We start from the raw sequence: 19267 nt of genomic DNA on the forward strand, positions 1-19267 counted from the left end.
CAACAATTAATGGTAATAAGGTGGATTTTCTACTGAGAGTGTTGTGATGTGGCCTTTTCTGAGTTACGGCAGCGAAGAAGTGAATGGAGAATATTGTGATTTTGCAGAATATGTGAATTGTAATGTAGTATCAATTGGGTAAGGTCCCTCAACCGACTACCAAGATAGTCGGGCATGAACCTTTCCACTTTGAACTAATAGATTGGAGCCGATGATTGGCTGGTGATAAAGAAAGCTGATTGGTTAGCTTTGGTGAATAAAAGTAGGCCTTGTTTCAGTCGAAAAAAGGTAAAAAGTTGGAGCTATATGAAGATCCAAGAATTCATTTTAGCGGAAGGGTAAAAGAAAGAAAAAAAGTCATTGTTATTAATAAGTAATAACATGTTTATTTAATTTTAATTCGAAAACTTCTGTGTAAATGTTGATAATACAATATTTTGCTGTTGTACATAACCAGTATGTAAATTGATAAGCCTGTCTCGATCTTGGTTTTTAAAATGAAAGGTTCAGTATATGTGACCTAGCCTGAGCCATGGACACCTCAACATGTGGCTTGTCAATGTTGATAAATGAAAACTAGCCTTGTAATTTGTTTCCTTACATAGTGGCATTTTCAATGTTGTTTCTTCTACTCGTCTTGGACTGAAGTTATGTAATTTCTGTATGATGCCTGGTTTGTGCTTTCACATATCTATTTTAATTTTGTAGATATTAAATGCTGCTACCCTTTGTTTACTGCAGATGGCATTTGAACTTTATGGTATGCTGGCTGGAAATGTCAGTCCACTGACTGGAGAAAATATCCAGCCAGCCTATGGAGGAGAGGAGGAAGCTTTTCTGCAGAAAGTTGTTACACCCATCTATGAAGTTATTCGAAGGGTACCATATGCATTGCCTGTCTAATTTTTGCATCCATCTCTCTCTCTCTTATTGTATGTGTGCCATTTTACTAAAAAAGGTGATGATGTTGGAGAATTCGTCTTCCCAACCCTGAAACAATTGACTTTCACTGCAGGAAGCTGAAAGGAGTAAACGAGGGAAATCAAAGCATTCACAATGGAGAAATTATGATGATTTAAATGAATACTTCTGGTATGGATTTTTTATTTATGAGTTTTATCTCTCCACTTTTTTATACTCAGCGATTTATTTACCTTTGTTTAATTTTAGGTCTGTTGATTGCTTCCGATTGGGTTGGCCAATACGTGCTGATGCTGATTTCTTTTGTCTGCCAATTGAGCAAATTGAAAAAAATGGAGTGAGCATATTTTTGGATCTCTAGTCTTTCTCTTTCCCACCTCCGATTGTTGCAGAGCAGTTACACCTCCTCGCATTTGTTAAATATAAAGAAGAATGTTCAATTGGAGTCAGGAGTTTGTTTTATCTATGGTTCCTGCTCTTGCATCCGGAATTTTTGGACTATTAAATCTATTGTGACAATTCAAGTAATTTTTCAAATTGTCCTATTATTGGTTCTAGCTTGCATGTTTTGTATTTGCTTGATTTACTTGGGTCATTTACTCTGTAGTGGACATTAGAGTTGAATAAATGCCAATCTCCTGTCTCTAATAAGTCTCAAATGTTCTGTTTCCTATTTTCCATAATGGTATACAAGTCATTATTTTGATGGTATTGTGGTTAAGGGAATTGATGTAGTCTATAACTCCAGCTTACTGTGGAGATTTCAAGTTGTGTTGATTGCTAAAAACAAGTTAGGAGGTAGCAATAATTGCACCTGTCTAATTGTTATTTACCAAGAATAATTTCTCTTATCATATTTACTGTTCACACTTTGTGGCATGCGTATAGGATAACAAGCCACAAGCTACTAGGGACCGATGGGTGGGGAAAGTTAACTTTGTTGAGATACGCTCGTTCTGGCATGTTTTTAGAAGCTTTGATCGAATGTGGAGCTTTTTCATTCTCTGCTTGCAGGTAAAACTTGAGAATTTTGCAAATCATTTTATTTCTTCCTCTGAGAATTTTTTGGCCATGGTGTTGATATTGTCTGATTCGTGCAAGGTTATGATCATTGTTGCTTGGAATGGCAATGGTCAACCAAGTTCCATCTTTACGGGTGATGTGTTCAAGAAAGTACTGTCTGTCTTTATTACTGCTGCTATATTAAAGCTTGGCCAAGGTGAGTGAATCCGGTTAATCTTACGGTATTGTCTATCATTATAGTTTTAGTTGTTGGCAATACAAGTTTTCTTGATTAGAAGGAACAAACCTTTTAAATGGTAGAGAAGCCATTATTAAGATAGAAAGAAAAGAAAGCATCCTGCTGCATTCTGAATTCTGTGGTTACTCTGGTGAATTATCTTCAAGTCCTTAGCATGAAGCAATTTTCTTTTTAACTCTAAAACCTTGTTCCTAGATCTCATGCATGGGTGACAATAAATATTTGTAGTTAGGAAACATTTACTGAGCTGGCAGATTTGCTTCAAGTCGATAACTTTTTCTGCATGCTGAATTGTAACTTCAAGTAGATCACAATTCTTGGGTGTATTAATACAATTCCTCCTTGGTTATATATTGTAGATAACCTATTATTACTGTGCGGACTGTTTCTGGCATTCGAAGTGGCTAACCTTATGTTGTTTACATGCATATTGTTGGTTCACCCTTTTCATCTTTTTCATCATCACTAATAATATGACTGGTCTTGATCTGTTTTATACTTTTGGTTAATGAAAGCCTCCGATTTAAGGTGCCAAATACTATTGGGGCTGTTTTGAAGTGCCAATTATTATTGAGCGTTTTTTATTATGTCTGGCGTTTTAACCTACATGCTTGTGTATCAGTTAAGTTGGAATTCTCTTGTTTTACTGTGGGTCTATGCATAGATGTTTAACGCTTATTTGCACAACCTTTTCATCTTATTGCATACCAGCTATGTTGAAGTTTCTACTGATATTTATTTAATGTTTTGCAGCTGTCCTTGATGTAATCCTTAGTTGGAAAGCACAGCAGAGCATGTCATTTCATGTTAAGTTAAGATACATATTGAAAGTTGTTTCAGCAGCTGCATGGGTGATTGTTCTGCCCGTTACTTATGCTTATACTTCAGACAATCCTTCAGAAATTGCGCGAACAATCCAAAGCTGGTTTGGCAGTACCTCAAGTTCACCTTCCTTGTTCATTTTAGCTGTTGTGATTTACTTGTCACCAAATATGCTGGCTGCAATATTGTTTCTCTTTCCGTTTGTTCGTCGATTCCTTGAAAGTTCACACTACAAGATTGTGATGCTTATGATGTGGTGGTCACAGGTAGAGATAACTTCTCTTATATCATCATCTTCTCTCAAATTTGTTTCTTCTCTGGTTCACTTATTCCCTTGCTTGAATCTTTCAGCCTCGTCTCTATGTTGGTAGGGGAATGCATGAGAGCACATTTTCTCTCTTCAAGTAAGAGTTCAATGCTTGTTGGACCTACCAATTTGCTTTTGTGACCACTATTTGAGATACTTGATTTCTATTTGTATTTGAACTTTCAGGTATACAATGTTTTGGGTCCTACTTATCATCACTAAGTTGGCATTCAGTTATTATATTGAGGTGTGCCCTCCATTCATTTCATTCTAAACTGCCACGTACAATCATACTTCTTTTCTTTTCTTTGCACAGATCATTAATCAATCAAAATATTGGTACCAAAAGGCTGGCCATGATTAAGATTATTATGATCCTATGCTTAAGGCTACCCAGAATCACTTCCATTGGTGTTTCTCTTGTTTTAATTCTTAAAAAAATCTTTTTGTATCTTCCTTCTTTGATTAGCATGTCAGATTTGATGTGTTTTTAGAGACTGAATAATCCATCACTTCTTCCTTTTGGTGTTACAGATAAAACCTTTAGTTCGTCCCACAAAAGCTATTATGTCTGTTCGGGTAAGGCATTTCCAATGGCATGAATTTTTCCCCCAAGGTATGACTCTTAAAAAAATGTCACTCTATTATCTTTTTGACTTTTCGAGAACATGGAAGTTCATTTCTTGATTTCATTTATTGCAGCAAGGAACAACATAGGCGTTGTGATTGCTCTCTGGGCTCCAATCATTCTTGTATGGCATATCTCTTGATCATAATTAATCCATGTTTTTTTGTCATTACTTGGCTCTGATAGTTCAAGGTCTAATTTGCTGGTTTTTACTTTTCAAGGTCTATTTTATGGATACCCAGATTTGGTATGCAATATTCTCTACATTATTTGGAGGTATTTATGGTGCATTTAGACGCCTTGGAGAGGTAAGTTGAGCTCTACATAACTAGTTAATTATTACCATTGTTTTTCTATAACCTTTTCCTAGTGTGCTTATTTTTCAAATTTTCCAATGAAAATGTCTTGGTTTTGCCAAGCATTTTCATGAAACATGCACCATGGTGGTGGTCAACCATTTCCTTGCTCTGTTCACTTGTTTTATGCAGATGATGTAGCACATATGACATATTTCTATTTTGTAAACTTCACCTAATGAAACGTGGCAGTTTCTTCTTAAATATATCGAAAATCCTCTCATTCTCTGCTTCTTTATAATTATCATAGAATCTCTTTAGATTCTATATTAGTTGTTTTTCCTTTCCAGTGTTTGTACATTTATATTGTTTCTATATATTATTTTTGAACTCCAGATTCGAACATTAGGAATGCTCCGGTCTCGTTTTGGATCATTGCCTGGTGCTTTTAATGACTGCTTAATTCCAGGGGATAAGAGCGAGAAAAAGAACAAAGGATTTTGGCTTTTTTTCTCTCGCAGTTTTGGGCAGGTCAAATCTCTGTAATATTATATACTATAAACTTTTATCTGTCTGAGTTTTTGGCTGAAGAATGACAAAAATACACTTTCCATCTAATACTGTTCTATTTCTCAGCCACTGTCTAATAAAGAGAAAGAGGCTGCAAAATTTGCTCAGTTGTGGAACAAAATTATCAGTAGTTTTCGGGAGGAGGATCTTATAAGCAACAAGTATTTACACTCTGTGTTCCATGTTATATATGTGTTACATTCATGTTACTGTTTCTATGTATTGAGCTTGTTTTATTTTTAGGGAGATGAATCTGTTGCTTGTTCCCTATTGGGCAGATCGTGATTTAGATCAAATCCAGTGGCCACCTTTTTTGCTTGCTAGCAAGGTTTGCTTCAGCCTGTTCTTCTCTGGTGATCTTTAGAGTTGAGTATCTTGATTTTAGCTGTGAATTTTCATGTAGATCCCAATAGCGTTAGACATGGCCAAGGACAGTGATAGCAGGGATAGAGAACTGCAAAAGCGGATTGAAGCTGACCCTTACATGTTCTGTGCAATTCGTGAATGTTATGCTTCATTCCGAAGCATTATTAGGTTTTTAGTTGAAGGGAAGCGTGAGAAAAGGCAAGCTTCTCTTTAACTTAACTTTTAGCCATATATTTAATTAATCTGCAATTTTCTCTTGTTGGAATTATTATTTTGTTAAACATATTGTTGCTTAATTTCATTTGTATTGATCCTAATGTGTTTCCAGGGTTATAGATGACATATTTTTCAAGGTTGACAAACGTATAGCAGATGGTAGTCTAATTAAGACTTACAAAATGAGTGCTGTTCCTAGTCTCTGTGATCATATTGTGAAGTTGATAAAACTCTTGGTAATATTTGAAAATTAATTTGGTTCAAGAAGATTTTATACCTTTTGCATTCGGGTGTAATAGAAAGTTCCTATATAACCATGTTGATTTTTGCAGTTGGAAAATAAGCAAGATGAAAGGGGTCAAGTGGTACTTTGTTTCCAGGACATGCTGGAGATTGTGACAAAGGACATAATGGCAGAGGAAGAATTCTCCAGGTTTGGCATCTTCATGTGATTGTCTCCTCAAACACATGTATGTTCTAGTGCCATAACTTACTATTATTTTATTTTATTTGATCCTTTTTCCTCTCAAGCTTGGAACATGGAGGGTCTGGGCATGATGGGATGAATCCAGATCCACTTCATCAATTATTTGATACAAAAAAGTTAGATCAATTATTTGCTTCAACTGGAGCTATCAAATTTCCAACTCCTGTTTCAGAAGCATGGAGAGAAAAGGTGAGCTCCTTCTTGTGCTTTTCTGATTATTAAATGGTTTTATCCCATATTAGTGGAGTATTAGGTTCCTTGTGGTTTTATATTAAAGTTGGGCTCTTGCACCTCTTGCCAATTGGTTTTAGGTTGGATGTTGAACATTGTATTAGTGCCTTCACCTACCTTCTGTGGTGTTGACGATCCTTGGTGAGGTTTTCCATGTGTTGGCCCTGTGAGCTACACGTGAGTGGGAGTGTTAGTGGTGTTAGCCCACATTAATTAAGTATTGGGTTCCTCTATGGCTGTGACTTATATTAAAGTTCAGTCCCTTCACCTACTGCCAATCAGTTTTAGGTTGGGTGCTTAATGTTACTATTTTTTTTTTTTTTTGTAGATCAACCGGCTCTATTTATTGCTTACCACAAAGGAATCTGCAATGGATGTACCCTCTAATATAGATGCTAGGAGGCGAATTTCTTTCTTCTCAAATTCTTTGTTTATGGACATGCCTGCTGCACCTAAAGTTCGCAATATGCTTTCTTTTACGTAAGTTTTCTCCTAGATTCATTGGTTCATTCTAATACTATTGTTTACTCTTTCTTATACATCAAATTGGTTTTTAACTAAAAGCATATCACGTTGATTGGATAGGAAATTGGAAGAACTTTCTTGTACTACTTTTTTATGCAATTATTGATATATAAATAGGATGTTATGTTGCAACAGAGCCATTTGTTTTGTTTGTTTTAGAGTAGAAATCTCCATTTTATTTGTATATGGGTAGTTCTACCTGAAAGTTTTTAAGAGAGTACAATAAAACTGTTCTAATTTTATTAAGCAAAATACTGAATATAAATAGAGAAAAGTTTCGTAACATAACTGGGAAAGTAATTTTCTTATTCTAGTAATCTACTAAAAGATAAAATAAAATATTCCTAAAAACTCTTAATTGCTTATTGCTTACAAGAAAATCAAAGCTTGTCTTAGAGAGCCATTTGGTGAGTACGTCAGCAATCTGTTGTTTTGAAGGAAAAAATGGCATGCGCATGGCCTTCTTCAATCTTCTCCTTGATAAAGTGTATCAATCTCAACATGTTTAGTTCTGTAATGGTAGACTGGGTTGTGAGCAATACTAATGATAGTTTTTCTATCATAGTACAACTTCATTGGTGAAGTTATTGGTTTCCTCAGCTTTTCCATAATTCTTTTTAACGACATCATTTCACAAATTCCTTATGTCATTGATCTAAGCTCAGCCTCTGCGTTACTTCTTACTACAACATTTTGTTTTTTACTTTGCCAAGTCATAAGGTTTCCCTAAACAAATGTACAATACTTGATGTAGATCTTTTATCTGTTACTGAGCCTGCCCAGTCAGCATCTGTATAAGCTTCGATTCCTCTTTGTTTGGATTTCTTGAAAAATAAGCCCTTGCCAGGTGAACTTTTTAAGTATATTAGAATCCAAAACACTGCTTCTTCATTTTCCTCGCTTGAGGAGTGCATAAATTGACTCACTAAGCTTACTGCAAAAGCTATGTTTGGCCTTGTCTGTGATAAGTAGATTAGCTTACCAACTAGTCTTTGGTACTGCCTTTTATCAACTAGCTTTCTTTTTTGGTTTTGAATTTTACATTTGGATCAATTGGTGTGTCAGTTGGGTGGCAACCACTTATTTCAGTCTCCTTAAAAAGATCAATCACATTTTTTTTCTGAGAGACCACAAGACTTTTTTGTGATCGAGCAACTTTCGTCCCAAGGAAGTATCTTAAAGGACCCAAGTCTTTTATCTCAAACTCCAATGCTCGATGCTTTTTGAGACGCCTTATTTCATCCACATCATCTCCAGTAAGAATGATATCATTAAAATAAACTATAATAACTATTATTCTACCTCTTTGTGAAGGTCAGTAGAACATTGTGTGATCAGCTTGCCCTTGTGAGTAACATTGTTTTTTAATAACCTGAGTGAACCATTCGAACCAAGTTCGAGGAGAGTGCTTTAGACCGTACAAAGATTTTCTGAGCTTACATACTTGAGTTCTAAATTTTTTTCAAAACCTGGAGGAGGACCCATATAAACTTCTTTTTCAAGTTTCCCATTTAGGAAAGCAATCTTCACATTTGTCTGTTGTAAAGACCAATTAAGATTAGCAACAACGGATAAAAGACCTCTAACAATATTTAACTTAGTCACTGGAGCAAACGTCTCAAGATAGTCTATCTCGTATGTTTGAGAGTACCCTTTAGCCACTAGCCGAGTTTTGTATTTGTCTAAAGATCCATCCGGTCTGAATTTGGTTGTGAACACCCATTTATAGCCCGCTTTTTTTTCCTATAGGTAATTCCACCGGTTCCTATGTACCTGTTTTTCAAGAGCACGCATCTCCTCTAAAATAGCCTCATTCCATTTAGGAACCTGTGAAACATCTTTCACATTTTTGGGTATTTTCACAGTATCAAGACACGAAACAAAGGTTGAGAATGTCGAAGACAAGACTTTATAGAACATAAATTTAGATATAAGATATTTGACAATATTTCTAACACCTTTTCTTTTAGCAATTGGAATATTTAGGTCAAAATTCACTGGGTAGATTACGAGATTTACTTGGACTTTTGACAAGATCTTGCGGTTCGGATTCTTGGTGATGAATCTGGTGGATTCCACTTTCTTGATTTCGGTTTCTACTTGAGTAAACCAACAACTCCTTTGTTTGTTCTCTATTCTCATGATCAGATTCTACACATTCATACTCCATTTTATTATCAACATTAATATCATTGAAGTCCTTTTTATTAACAAGATTAACATTATTAATCCCTGTGTTAATCATAATTTTTCCTTCCCCATTATTAGAATTCTTATGTTCTTAATATTTTCTTGATCATTTATTAAATCTTCCTTACTATAATTCCCTCCTTAAAAATTAGAATCAAAGTATGATTGAGTTTCAACAAATGTGACATCCATGGTAACAAGAGTCTTCCTATCAATCGGATCATAACATTTGTAACCCTTTTTATTAAAAACATACCCAACAAAGACACATTTTTTTGCTTTAGGATCTAGTTTACCTTGGTTTTGAAGATGAACAATAATACCTTGGACCCATTTTTAGACCGTCTCCTGAAATACCTGCTTATCCCGCATGTGCTTTCGGAGCCCCCCACTCATTCAATCACTTGCTTGTGATTGCAGCCATTCCCCGAAAAGGGAATTGTCCGCTCCCGTTCATGGGACGAACCGAACATCGTTAGGTCCCGAATTCTGCGAACCACCGGATCTAGACCAAGATCTCCATTACGTCGTACGAGATATTGATCTGACCCAAAAACTCGAAGAGGTAAATCTGTGATCAATTTAAAGTTATGAAAGCTAAGGAGTTATATGGTTTAGAGTTTTGATGGATATTCTATTAATAAGATATATAGCTGTTAATAAGGACTCTCCCCAAAGATAATGTGATACTTGACTAGTGAACATCAAGGCTCTAGTTACTTCCAAAAGATGACAATATTTTTTTCTATAATCCTATTCTGTTGTGGTGTATTTGTACGCTTTGGTGGACTATTCCATGTTTAGTTAAGAATACACCTAATTGGTCACTAAAAAATTCTCCATCATTGTCACTCCGAAACATTTTTATTTTCACACCAAATTGTGTTTTCACCATAGTATAAAAAGACTGAAACACATCTTTAACTTCAGACTTGTTTTTTAATAAAAACACCCAACAAATACGAGTATGATCATCAATAAATGTGACAAACCAACGTTTTCTTGAAAAAGTTGAGACTCTCGAATGTTCCCAAATATCACTATGAATTAACGAAAAAAGTTTGGAAGCTTTATATTTTTGAGCTGGAAAAAATGATTGATGTTTAGCTAATTCACAAAATCTACGGTGATATCAAGGATTTTTATTTTAAACAGATCAAATAACAAATGCCTTAAATAGTAAAAATTATGATGTTTAAGCCTATAATGCCAAATTATAACCTTATCAAAACTAGAAACAGAGTTCAAACATAGAGTAGTTCCTGGTCGACTTAGATGATCGTCATCAATAAAGTAAATTCCACCAGATTTTTTAGCACTGCCAATAATCCTCCCTGAGACCATGTCCTAAAATTTACACATAGAGGAGTCAAATATAACATGACAATTCGAAGACGGGGATAATTTATTGATAGATATGAGATTACAAGTTAGAATTGACACATGTAAAACATCATGTAAAATCAAGGAAGGAGAAAATTTAATAGTGCCTTTCTCCTCTATTGCTGAGAATGACCCATATGCTACTTTGACCTTTTTGTTTCCTGCACAAGGTGTGTAAGTTGAGAAAAGGAAATGATTCATGTGATCACTAGCTCTAGAATCAACGATCCACGTGTTTGTTTTACAAGGCTTGACATTGAAAAAAACAGAAGAATCAGTACCTAATTGGGCAAAGGAGGATTATTGAATGAGTTAGGAATAGAAGAATTCACCCAAAACTGTGGTGATTTAATAATGTAGTGTAGATGCTTTAGTTGTTCCTTAGTGAATGGAGACCTTTCTAGAGAACTTTGTTGCTCACAATTTGCACTTTCGGTAGTTGTTCTAATGGCAAAACTTTCTATCTCTATTTGGTTGCTGGATCTATTATCTCCAGTGAAGGCTGTTTTTAACCTAGCTTAGATGCCAAAGTTTTTAAGGGAGTACAATAAAACTGTTTTAACTTTATTAAGCAAAAAATTGAATATAAATAGAGAAAAGTATCATAACATAACTAGGAAAGTAATTCCCTTATTCTATTAAACTACTAAAAAATAAAATAAAATATTCGTAAAAAATTGTAATTATTTATTTTAGGATTTATCTACCTAAATAACATTTAAAAAATATCGGCTTCAACACATATTTCAACACTACGTATGGAAATAAGTAAATTGGTTCACTTGAAAAGAGAGAAGATTTTTCTATGTTTCTTTGATTTTTTTTTTTTTTTTTGTAAATAGGAGTAGATTAGACAAATTGGGCATGCCAGCTATCATCTACAACATTGATCAATGCCTTGCAAATGTGTTGTTCTAACCTTTATTTTGGATATTCATATTAATATAATTGCCATTTATTTTGGTTATTCATAGTTAGCATGAACTACCTAAAAGTTAAATATTTAAAATTACTATTTATAAACCTTAAGCTTTGCCCTACCTATCTGTCTATTACTCTTCCATGGAATGGAAGGTCTTTTGATGTATGTTTTTCCTTTTATTTTCTCCCATTTCCATTTTATTTTCCCGATTCTTGTTTTGTTGCTATTATTTACACCAACTGTTCTATAGTAACACAATAGAAAGATCAATAGAATAACGAAGTAAAACTCTTTTTATTTTTCCTATTCTTGTTTTGTTGTTATTATTTACACTAACTGTTCTATAATAAAACAATAGACAGATCAATAGAATAACGAAGTAAAACTCTTTGTGGTTTTACTTTTGTAGTTTCTGTCTTTTACCTCTTTTAGAGTTGGCTTTGTGTAACAAAGTGTTGTTATGGGCGTAAGGCGCAAAAAGAAGTGCTAGCCTGAGTGAAGTAAAAGCACAATATGTTTATGTGTGTGTTTTTCTATGTTGATACAATATGTTTATGTGTGTGTGTGCTTTTTATTGGTCAATGTACATGATTTCTTATGGTCCATGTTTGCTGTTGAATACTCAAATATTGAGAAGCAGAGAGTTTAATACTATCCTTTTCTTACTAGTAAAGATATAATTGATGAAAAAAGTGAAAAATAAAGGAAATTAAAAAGACCTCAATGACACGGGCTTTTTATGCCTATTTCCTTATCAAAGAAAGTGCCTAGGAGCACCAGGCATGCACCTGATTAAATGGGCCTTGCCCGAAAGGGTTTGAGGCACTTTTGTTGTCGGGTGCTGAAGCGCAATGCTGGCATAGGCATGTCTAAGGCACATGACTTGACTAAACTGCATCAAATAATGTAATTGAATTAAAAATAAACAACTTGACATATTGAAATTTATAAAATTTGAGAACAACCTAATCGATTCCTTTTCTGTCTTAAATAATGTAATTGCATGAAAAATTAAATAACTTAGCAAAATGAAATGTATAAAGTTTAAGAATAAATTAATTTTCTTAATTATTAATATTCATTTTGGCCATGCTTATCAAGTGGGTTAAAATTGTTTTCCTCTGCAATTGAGTTGACCTTCATAAATTGCTGTAGATGTAATTCTTGAACCGCTGGTTAAGTACCTGAAATGAGTTATTCTTCCCTATTTATCTGGTAAAATTTTGTACTTATCATTATATCAATCTATTGAATTGTTGAACCTCTGTTTTTTTTTTTTTTTTTTGTAGTGTTTTAACTCCTTACTACACAGAAGAAGTTCTCTTCTCCTTGCAAGAATTGGAAGAGCCAAATGAAGATGGTGTTTCCATTCTGTTTTACTTGCAGAAAATCTTTCCAGGTTTACACTCGCTTGTATGCCGCAAATGTTAAATCTTTGCACTGTTTTTAAGTTGTGGCTGATTGCCATTAATAATTTCCAGATGAATGGAATAACTTTCTTGAAAGGGTGGAACGAAACAATGAAGAAGAACTTAAAGAATCTCCTGAATTAGAAGAAAAACTTCGTCTGTGGGCATCATATAGGGGGCAAACTTTAACAAGAACTGGTCCTCTCTCTCTCCCTATATATATGTGTGTCTCTGTGCCTGCTTGTTCTGGCACCTGTGGTTGTGTTTGGATTTGTTTCCATTTTTTTTGACTAATAGATCACTATAAATGGCAGTTAGAGGTATGATGTACTATCGAGAAGCATTGGAGCTTCAGGCTTTCCTTGATATGGCCAAACATGAAGGTATATGTTTCTGTTTCCTGTAAACTTCCAGTATAATTGATTGTACGCTGCTAATCACTAATTAGTCATACATATTGATTGCAAATTTATCTGCTTGTATGAATTTTTAGTGATATGGGATTTGTTCAATCTTACATTGTTTTAATTTCCACCTGCTTAGATTTGATGGAAGGCTATAAGGCCATAGAACTAAATACAGAGGATAGTGAAGAGAACAGATCACTGAAGGCACAGTGTGAAGCTGTAGCTGATATGAAATTTATGTATGTGGTGTCTTGCCAACAATATGGCATTCAGAAGCGATCTGGTAGTGAGCGTGCTCAGGACATTCTGAGGCTTATGACAAAGTGAGCATGCTAACTTCCATTAGTAGTAATTGAAGATTTCAGTTGCTTAACAAGTGTACATATTTTTCAATAAGTTAAGTTTATTGGCAGATATCCATCACTCCGTGTAGCATATATTGATGAGATTGAACAACGTAGTGAGGATAGGTCGAAGAAGCTTAATGGCAAGGTTAACTATTTCTCAGTTCTGGTGAGGGCTGTGCCAAAGTCCTTTGATTCTTCAGAGCAAAATCTAGACCAGGTAATGCAAAACCATGGTTTCAATATCACATGTTGCTAGCTATTTAGATTGTTGTTGTTTGTGTTCCTGGGGATTATTTAAGAACAGTTGAACTGTTCAGGGGTTTCTTAGTACTTTAGCGTATTTTGACATATGGCCATACATGTAGAAGTTAAGAAGCCGTTTCAACATTTTGTTAATAGGCCCCCTTTGACGGATCTGTAAGAAGATCAATGACCATACTAGAAAGAAATACAATATTGGCATTTAAACTGCATCTTGCCGGATGTTTCTTTGGTTTATCAAACATTGGTTAGATAACAGAGAGGTATCATCTAATAATATGCCTTCTCTTCTAGAGGCAGCTTTAAAAGATTGGATTTGTTGCTTCTGGTATGCATTTTGTTCTTGAACTTTCATCTTGGGTATTCAAAAATTCTAAATTCGGTGCATGAAATCACTTGATTGTTCAGAGTACGCTGTTTTGAATATCCACTTTCAATTTGGATATCTATCACTTTTTCAGCATCCTAAAGCTTTTCATTTTTTAATTATCTATTCATTGTGATCATTTTCATAACAGGAAATTTATCGGATAAAGCTTCCAGGACCTGCTATCTTGGGTGAAGGAAAACCAGAAAACCAAAACCATGCTATCATCTTCACACGAGGAGAAGGGTTGCAGACGATAGACATGAACCAGGTTGCTAGTTGTGTTTTTACTAAACATCATTGTTCATGATGCTGCCTTCTATTATTTTATTGCTCATTCTCATAGGATAAAAATACCATTCATTTCTTTGAATGCATTGCAAAGGATAATTGCCTTTTTTATCTTTTCTTAATGAATCACATAGGATAATTACATGGAAGAGGCCTTGAAAATGAGGAATTTGTTGCAAGAATTCCTCAAGAAGCATGATGGTGTGAGATACCCTACAATACTTGGGCTCAGAGAGCACATATTTACTGGAAGGTAGACTGGCAGCCTTATTTCTCTAAGTTATAAACTATTTCTTTTTTTTACGTTGTTGATACTCTACTGTTTGGTGCAGTGTTTCTTCTCTTGCGTGGTTTATGTCAAATCAGGAGACCAGTTTTGTTACTATTGGTCAGCGACTGTTAGCCAACCCTCTAAAGTAAGCTATTGTGTTAGACCTTTTTTCAGAGCTATAATACTTCTATATTTCTTCAGTGGGGTGGTTGTTGGGATTTTAATCTCTTATTGAAAAAAATAAGTGTCTATTAATTCTTAGATCTGCTTGTTCCTTATTCATACGTGATCAACTTACTTTCCCCCCTCTTCTAGAAGAAAACTAAGGAGGACTTTTTTGAGCTATTGTGATTAGTTTTTTAAGTTTGACATCAGACAAGGTGTTAGTGCCCATGTTGTTGTTGCTCTCTCTATTTCGTGATTTGTTGTTTCACTTTTTGTTCTTTTTATATTCATGTCCACATTGTAGGCCTTTGTTTTCATGTCAGTGGTGTTGAGCCTAGAGAGATTTTGTTAAATGGTATTTCCAAAATTTGATCGAGTTTAGGAGTTGGTGTTTATTGGACGCGAAGTGTTAAAATGGCCATATCCAACATTGATTGAGTTTGAGAGTTTGTTGTTTGGGCTATTTTATTTATTAGTTGGTTTTGGAATTGATGTTAACAATAGACATGAGAACAATCCTAAATAGATTTTTTTTTTAGGGTTTGCTTAAATGGATTTTGTGAAGCATCCTACCTAAAACCAATTGGTAATAGGCGGTGAGTTCGACTCTAATATTAGTTGGTTTTGGAATTGATGTTAACAATAAACATGAGAACAATCCTAAGTAGATTTCTTTTAGGGTTTGCTTAAATGGATTTTGTGAACCATCCTACCTAAAACCAATTGGTAATAGGTAGTGAGTCCGACTCTAATATAAGGCCACAAGAAGCCTAATATTTTGGGGGATAACACCACTTAATGCTCCCCTTCACGTGTAACTCAACGAGGGTCTACATGTGCACAACCTCACATGGGTTAGGCAGAACACACTTGGGACTCTGATACTATGTTAATTATAAACCTAAAATCAATTGGTTATAGATAGAGTAGATGTGGGGATAACACCACTTAACAAATCCTAATTCTAGAGCTTAAACTGCATGCACTAATAGTTAACATGTCATTTGTAATTATCATTGTTAATTCTTACCTAAAATTTGTGCATTCCTTTTGGAAAAACCTTGAAATTGATCAAAGTTTTGGGAGCCTGTTTTTGCATATGATTAAATCTTGATTAGATTTGAACTAAGTTATGGACAATGGGAAAATCTATACTTAATAGATGTGGGATAACGCCACTTAATACATTCTAAATTTGGAGCTCATCAACTTCGTGTTTATCTACTGTCAAATTATTATATATATTGGACAACTTATTCCACTTATTGTTTCTCTACTCTCAAATTAGATGTCATAAAATACCATCAATTTTTTTTCTCATACTAATGGATCTTCCCTGTCCATGCTACTATGGTACTGTGGGTTTTACTCCTAGCAAACAAAAAATGTTCTTTCATTCCTTTATCTCTGGCTCTCTTACATTTTAGTACATTCTGTTAACCAATGCTAGATCACTTATGTGTTTGCTGTTTGTATAGGGTTCGATTCCATTATGGTCATCCAGATGTATTTGATAGGCTCTTTCACCTCACAAGAGGAGGTGTCAGTAAAGCATCCAGAGTCATTAATTTGAGTGAAGATATTTTTGCTGGTAGGAAGGCCTTGATTTTTTTTAACTGGGTTTTGATTTTTTGCCTGACTTTGATTTGAAACTTCTGTGATTTGATTGTGATTACAGGCTTCAGTTCTACACTTCGTGAAGGCAATGTGACTCATCATGAATACATACAAGTTGGGAAGGGAAGGGATGTGGGTCTAAATCAGATATCTATGTTTGAGGCCAAAATAGCTAATGGCAATGGTGAGCAGACATTGAGTCGAGATATATACCGGCTGGGACATCGTTTTGACTTTTTCAGAATGCTGTCTTGTTATTTCACTACAGTTGGTTTTTATTTCAGTACTCTGGTAATCCCGCAAACTTTCCCCCTTTGACTATAGCTTTAAAATGTCATACAGACCAAACATCATTCTGTGTTCTTTGGCAGGTAACAGTGCTTACCGTCTATGTGTTTCTTTATGGGCGCCTCTATCTTGTACTCAGTGGTCTTGAACAAGGATTGAGAGAGGAACCTGCAATCCGTGATAATAAGCCTCTTCAAGTGGCTCTTGCTTCTCAATCTTTTGTTCAAATTGGATTTTTGATGGCACTACCCATGTTGATGGAAATTGGCTTGGAAAGGGGTTTCCAAACTGCATTGAGTGAATTTATATTAATGCAACTGCAACTGGCACCAGTATTTTTCACATTTTCTCTTGGAACAAAAACCCACTATTATGGAAGGACATTGCTTCATGGAGGTGCTAAGTACAGGCCTACAGGCCGAGGGTTTGTGGTGTTCCATGCAAAGTTTGCTGAAAACTACCGGCTTTATTCACGTAGCCATTTTGTTAAGGGTATTGAGATGATGATCTTGCTTATCGTGTACCAAATCTGTGGTCATACTTACAGAAGTACAGTTGCTTATGTATTGATCACTGTATCCTTGTGGTTTATGGTGGGCACATGGCTTTTTGCTCCCTTCCTATTCAATCCTTCTGGTTTTGAGTGGCAGAAGATTGTTGATGATTGGACTGATTGGAATAAGTGGATAAACAACCGAGGTGGTATAGGTGTACCTTCAGAAAAAAGTTGGGAATCGTGGTGGGAAGAGGAGCAAGAGCATCTTCAATATTCTGGCAAGCGTGGTATTATTGCTGAGATATTGTTAGCTTTACGTTTCTTTATCTACCAGTATGGGCTTGTCTATCACTTGCATGTTACAAGGGAAACCAAAAGTTTTTTGGTAGGTTCCTCACTATTTCCATGGCCATTTTTCCCTTGATTTTCATCCTGAAAAATTTACACTGGGTATTTTCATTCTCTTGTCACAGGTTTATGGTGCATCATGGCTTGTGATTGTTCTAATATTGTTTGTAATGAAGGTAGGTGACTAGTTAATAATTCCTTATAATCTTCCTGAAGTTATTAGACTATGCATAAGTTGTCATCAGGCATTTATTTGGAATTGAACCTTATATCTTAATGATTTTATGCTTTTTCATAGACTGTATCTGTTGGAAGGCGAAAGTTCAGTGCAAGCTATCAGCTTGTTTTCCGGCTCATCAAGGGATTAATTTTCTTGACATTTGTGTCCATTCTGGTTATTTTGGTCACACTTGCTCATATGACAATTCAAGACATTATAGTGTGTATTTTTATCTTCATGCCTACGGGTTGGGGAATGCTTCTGGTAAGCTTGTCTCCTCTGTCTCTCTTTAAGTTTTACAATCATATGGCAATGGTTAACTTGCATAGTTCTCTTTAGCTCTCAAATGCACATTTTATATATTGAAGCCCAAAAGATAAGCTATTATGCACTGCTGATTTCTCAAAACATTTTGCCCTCCGAATTAGAAATGCTTGTGGTTAGCTGATCTGGTATTTGTTGCTTTGTTTTTCAAGATTCCATAGTGATCTGCTGCCACCTAAATGGTTCTTCAAAGCTATATTGTGGTTTGCACCTAGAATTATTGTGCTTTTAAATGGTAAATGCAGTCAGTCATAGTGCACCAGTAGCAGATTTCTTTTCTCTTGGCACTCATTTTATAAAAGTCAACAAATTGATGAATGCTTGTGGAGACTAACAGGAGTTGGCAATCTAATCATTTGTGGTAATTTTACTTCATAATGGATGTTGATGCTGTTTTCATATCTGTCATCAGATTGCTCAAGCTTTGAGGCCTGTTGTAAAGAAAGCTGGTTTTTGGGGATCAGTTCGAACACTTGCTCGTGGATATGAGATTGTAATGGGCTTGCTTCTTTTCACTCCAGTTGCATTCCTTGCCTGGTTTCCATTTGTCTCTGAGTTCCAGACTCGAATGCTTTTCAACCAAGCATTCAGCAGAGGTCTGCAGATTTCTCGTATTCTAGGTGGACACCGTAAAGATCACGCTTCTCGTCACAAGGAGTAATATACTAAGTGGCTGCAGGTTGTAATTATATTGATGTTGTCGATCCCTCACTTGAATTCAATCTTGAAAATCTTGTCAATTGTTGTAATTATACTGTGGTTATTGATGGAAGGGGCTTGGCAATTTTGGCATTTTGAATGGAACAGTCTTATGATATGGGTGCCAATGTATTATTCTGCATACCTATTACTTTTGTCGGCTAAACACTGCTGGGAAATGGGAATGGATGTCATGAATTACTTTTTAAGGGCAGAGTCTTAGGCAATTCAATTTCCTTGCACCCTGCATTAACAACTAATGTGGAGATTGATTTTGTCATACATTACTCGTCCGAGTATAGTAGTTGATTAATATTTTGATTTGTTAGTGCTATTTGCATAGGTACAAGCCTATGTCGAGCAACTATGGGACGAGTGAAACCTGATGCATTGAAAAAAGAATAGGAAAAAGATTTTATTGTCTGTAAATTATTATTATTTTCATTATTTTTTTTTCAAGTGCTTGAATGTAAAATGAACACGGAATAAATCGATTGCCCTATTTTGTATGAACTGCCTGAATGAACTAATTGAAATAATAGAGATCATTCTACTCAGGTTTTGAGACGTAGATAGCCGTTAAATCAATCGATGATTTTCAAGGGTTGTAGTCCAGTGACAAATGAAAAAAG

At 35.1% G+C, this 19267-nt stretch overlaps 1 protein-coding gene across 1 annotated transcript in view; it reads left to right on the top strand.

The window, feature by feature from the left end:
• The window catches only part of LOC105790855 (callose synthase 3), a 30511-nt gene extending 11667 nt beyond the window's left edge, over positions 1-18844 (top strand). Inside the window, exons 12-44 of the mRNA XM_012618643.2 lie at positions 742-879; positions 1016-1092; positions 1171-1258; positions 1810-1935; positions 2023-2140; positions 2936-3270; positions 3356-3408; positions 3498-3558; positions 3846-3927; positions 4014-4063; positions 4161-4247; positions 4632-4766; positions 4872-4966; positions 5049-5133; positions 5209-5369; positions 5500-5623; positions 5720-5820; positions 5919-6063; positions 6434-6585; positions 12415-12524; positions 12607-12732; positions 12849-12917; positions 13078-13264; positions 13355-13505; positions 14068-14187; positions 14342-14460; positions 14540-14623; positions 16122-16234; positions 16322-16551; positions 16632-17429; positions 17518-17568; positions 17691-17876; positions 18349-18844. Coding sequence (XP_012474097.1) covers positions 742-879; positions 1016-1092; positions 1171-1258; positions 1810-1935; positions 2023-2140; positions 2936-3270; positions 3356-3408; positions 3498-3558; positions 3846-3927; positions 4014-4063; positions 4161-4247; positions 4632-4766; positions 4872-4966; positions 5049-5133; positions 5209-5369; positions 5500-5623; positions 5720-5820; positions 5919-6063; positions 6434-6585; positions 12415-12524; positions 12607-12732; positions 12849-12917; positions 13078-13264; positions 13355-13505; positions 14068-14187; positions 14342-14460; positions 14540-14623; positions 16122-16234; positions 16322-16551; positions 16632-17429; positions 17518-17568; positions 17691-17876; positions 18349-18597 — 4806 coding nt within the window. The 3' untranslated portion in view covers positions 18598-18844. The remainder of the gene's footprint in view (positions 1-741; positions 880-1015; positions 1093-1170; positions 1259-1809; positions 1936-2022; positions 2141-2935; positions 3271-3355; positions 3409-3497; positions 3559-3845; positions 3928-4013; positions 4064-4160; positions 4248-4631; positions 4767-4871; positions 4967-5048; positions 5134-5208; positions 5370-5499; positions 5624-5719; positions 5821-5918; positions 6064-6433; positions 6586-12414; positions 12525-12606; positions 12733-12848; positions 12918-13077; positions 13265-13354; positions 13506-14067; positions 14188-14341; positions 14461-14539; positions 14624-16121; positions 16235-16321; positions 16552-16631; positions 17430-17517; positions 17569-17690; positions 17877-18348) is intronic.
• The last annotated feature ends 423 nt before the right edge of the window (positions 18845-19267 follow it).

This window comes from Gossypium raimondii, chromosome 8, assembly GCF_025698545.1.
Source record: "Gossypium raimondii isolate GPD5lz chromosome 8, ASM2569854v1, whole genome shotgun sequence".
NCBI lineage: Eukaryota > Viridiplantae > Streptophyta > Magnoliopsida > Malvales > Malvaceae > Gossypium > Gossypium raimondii.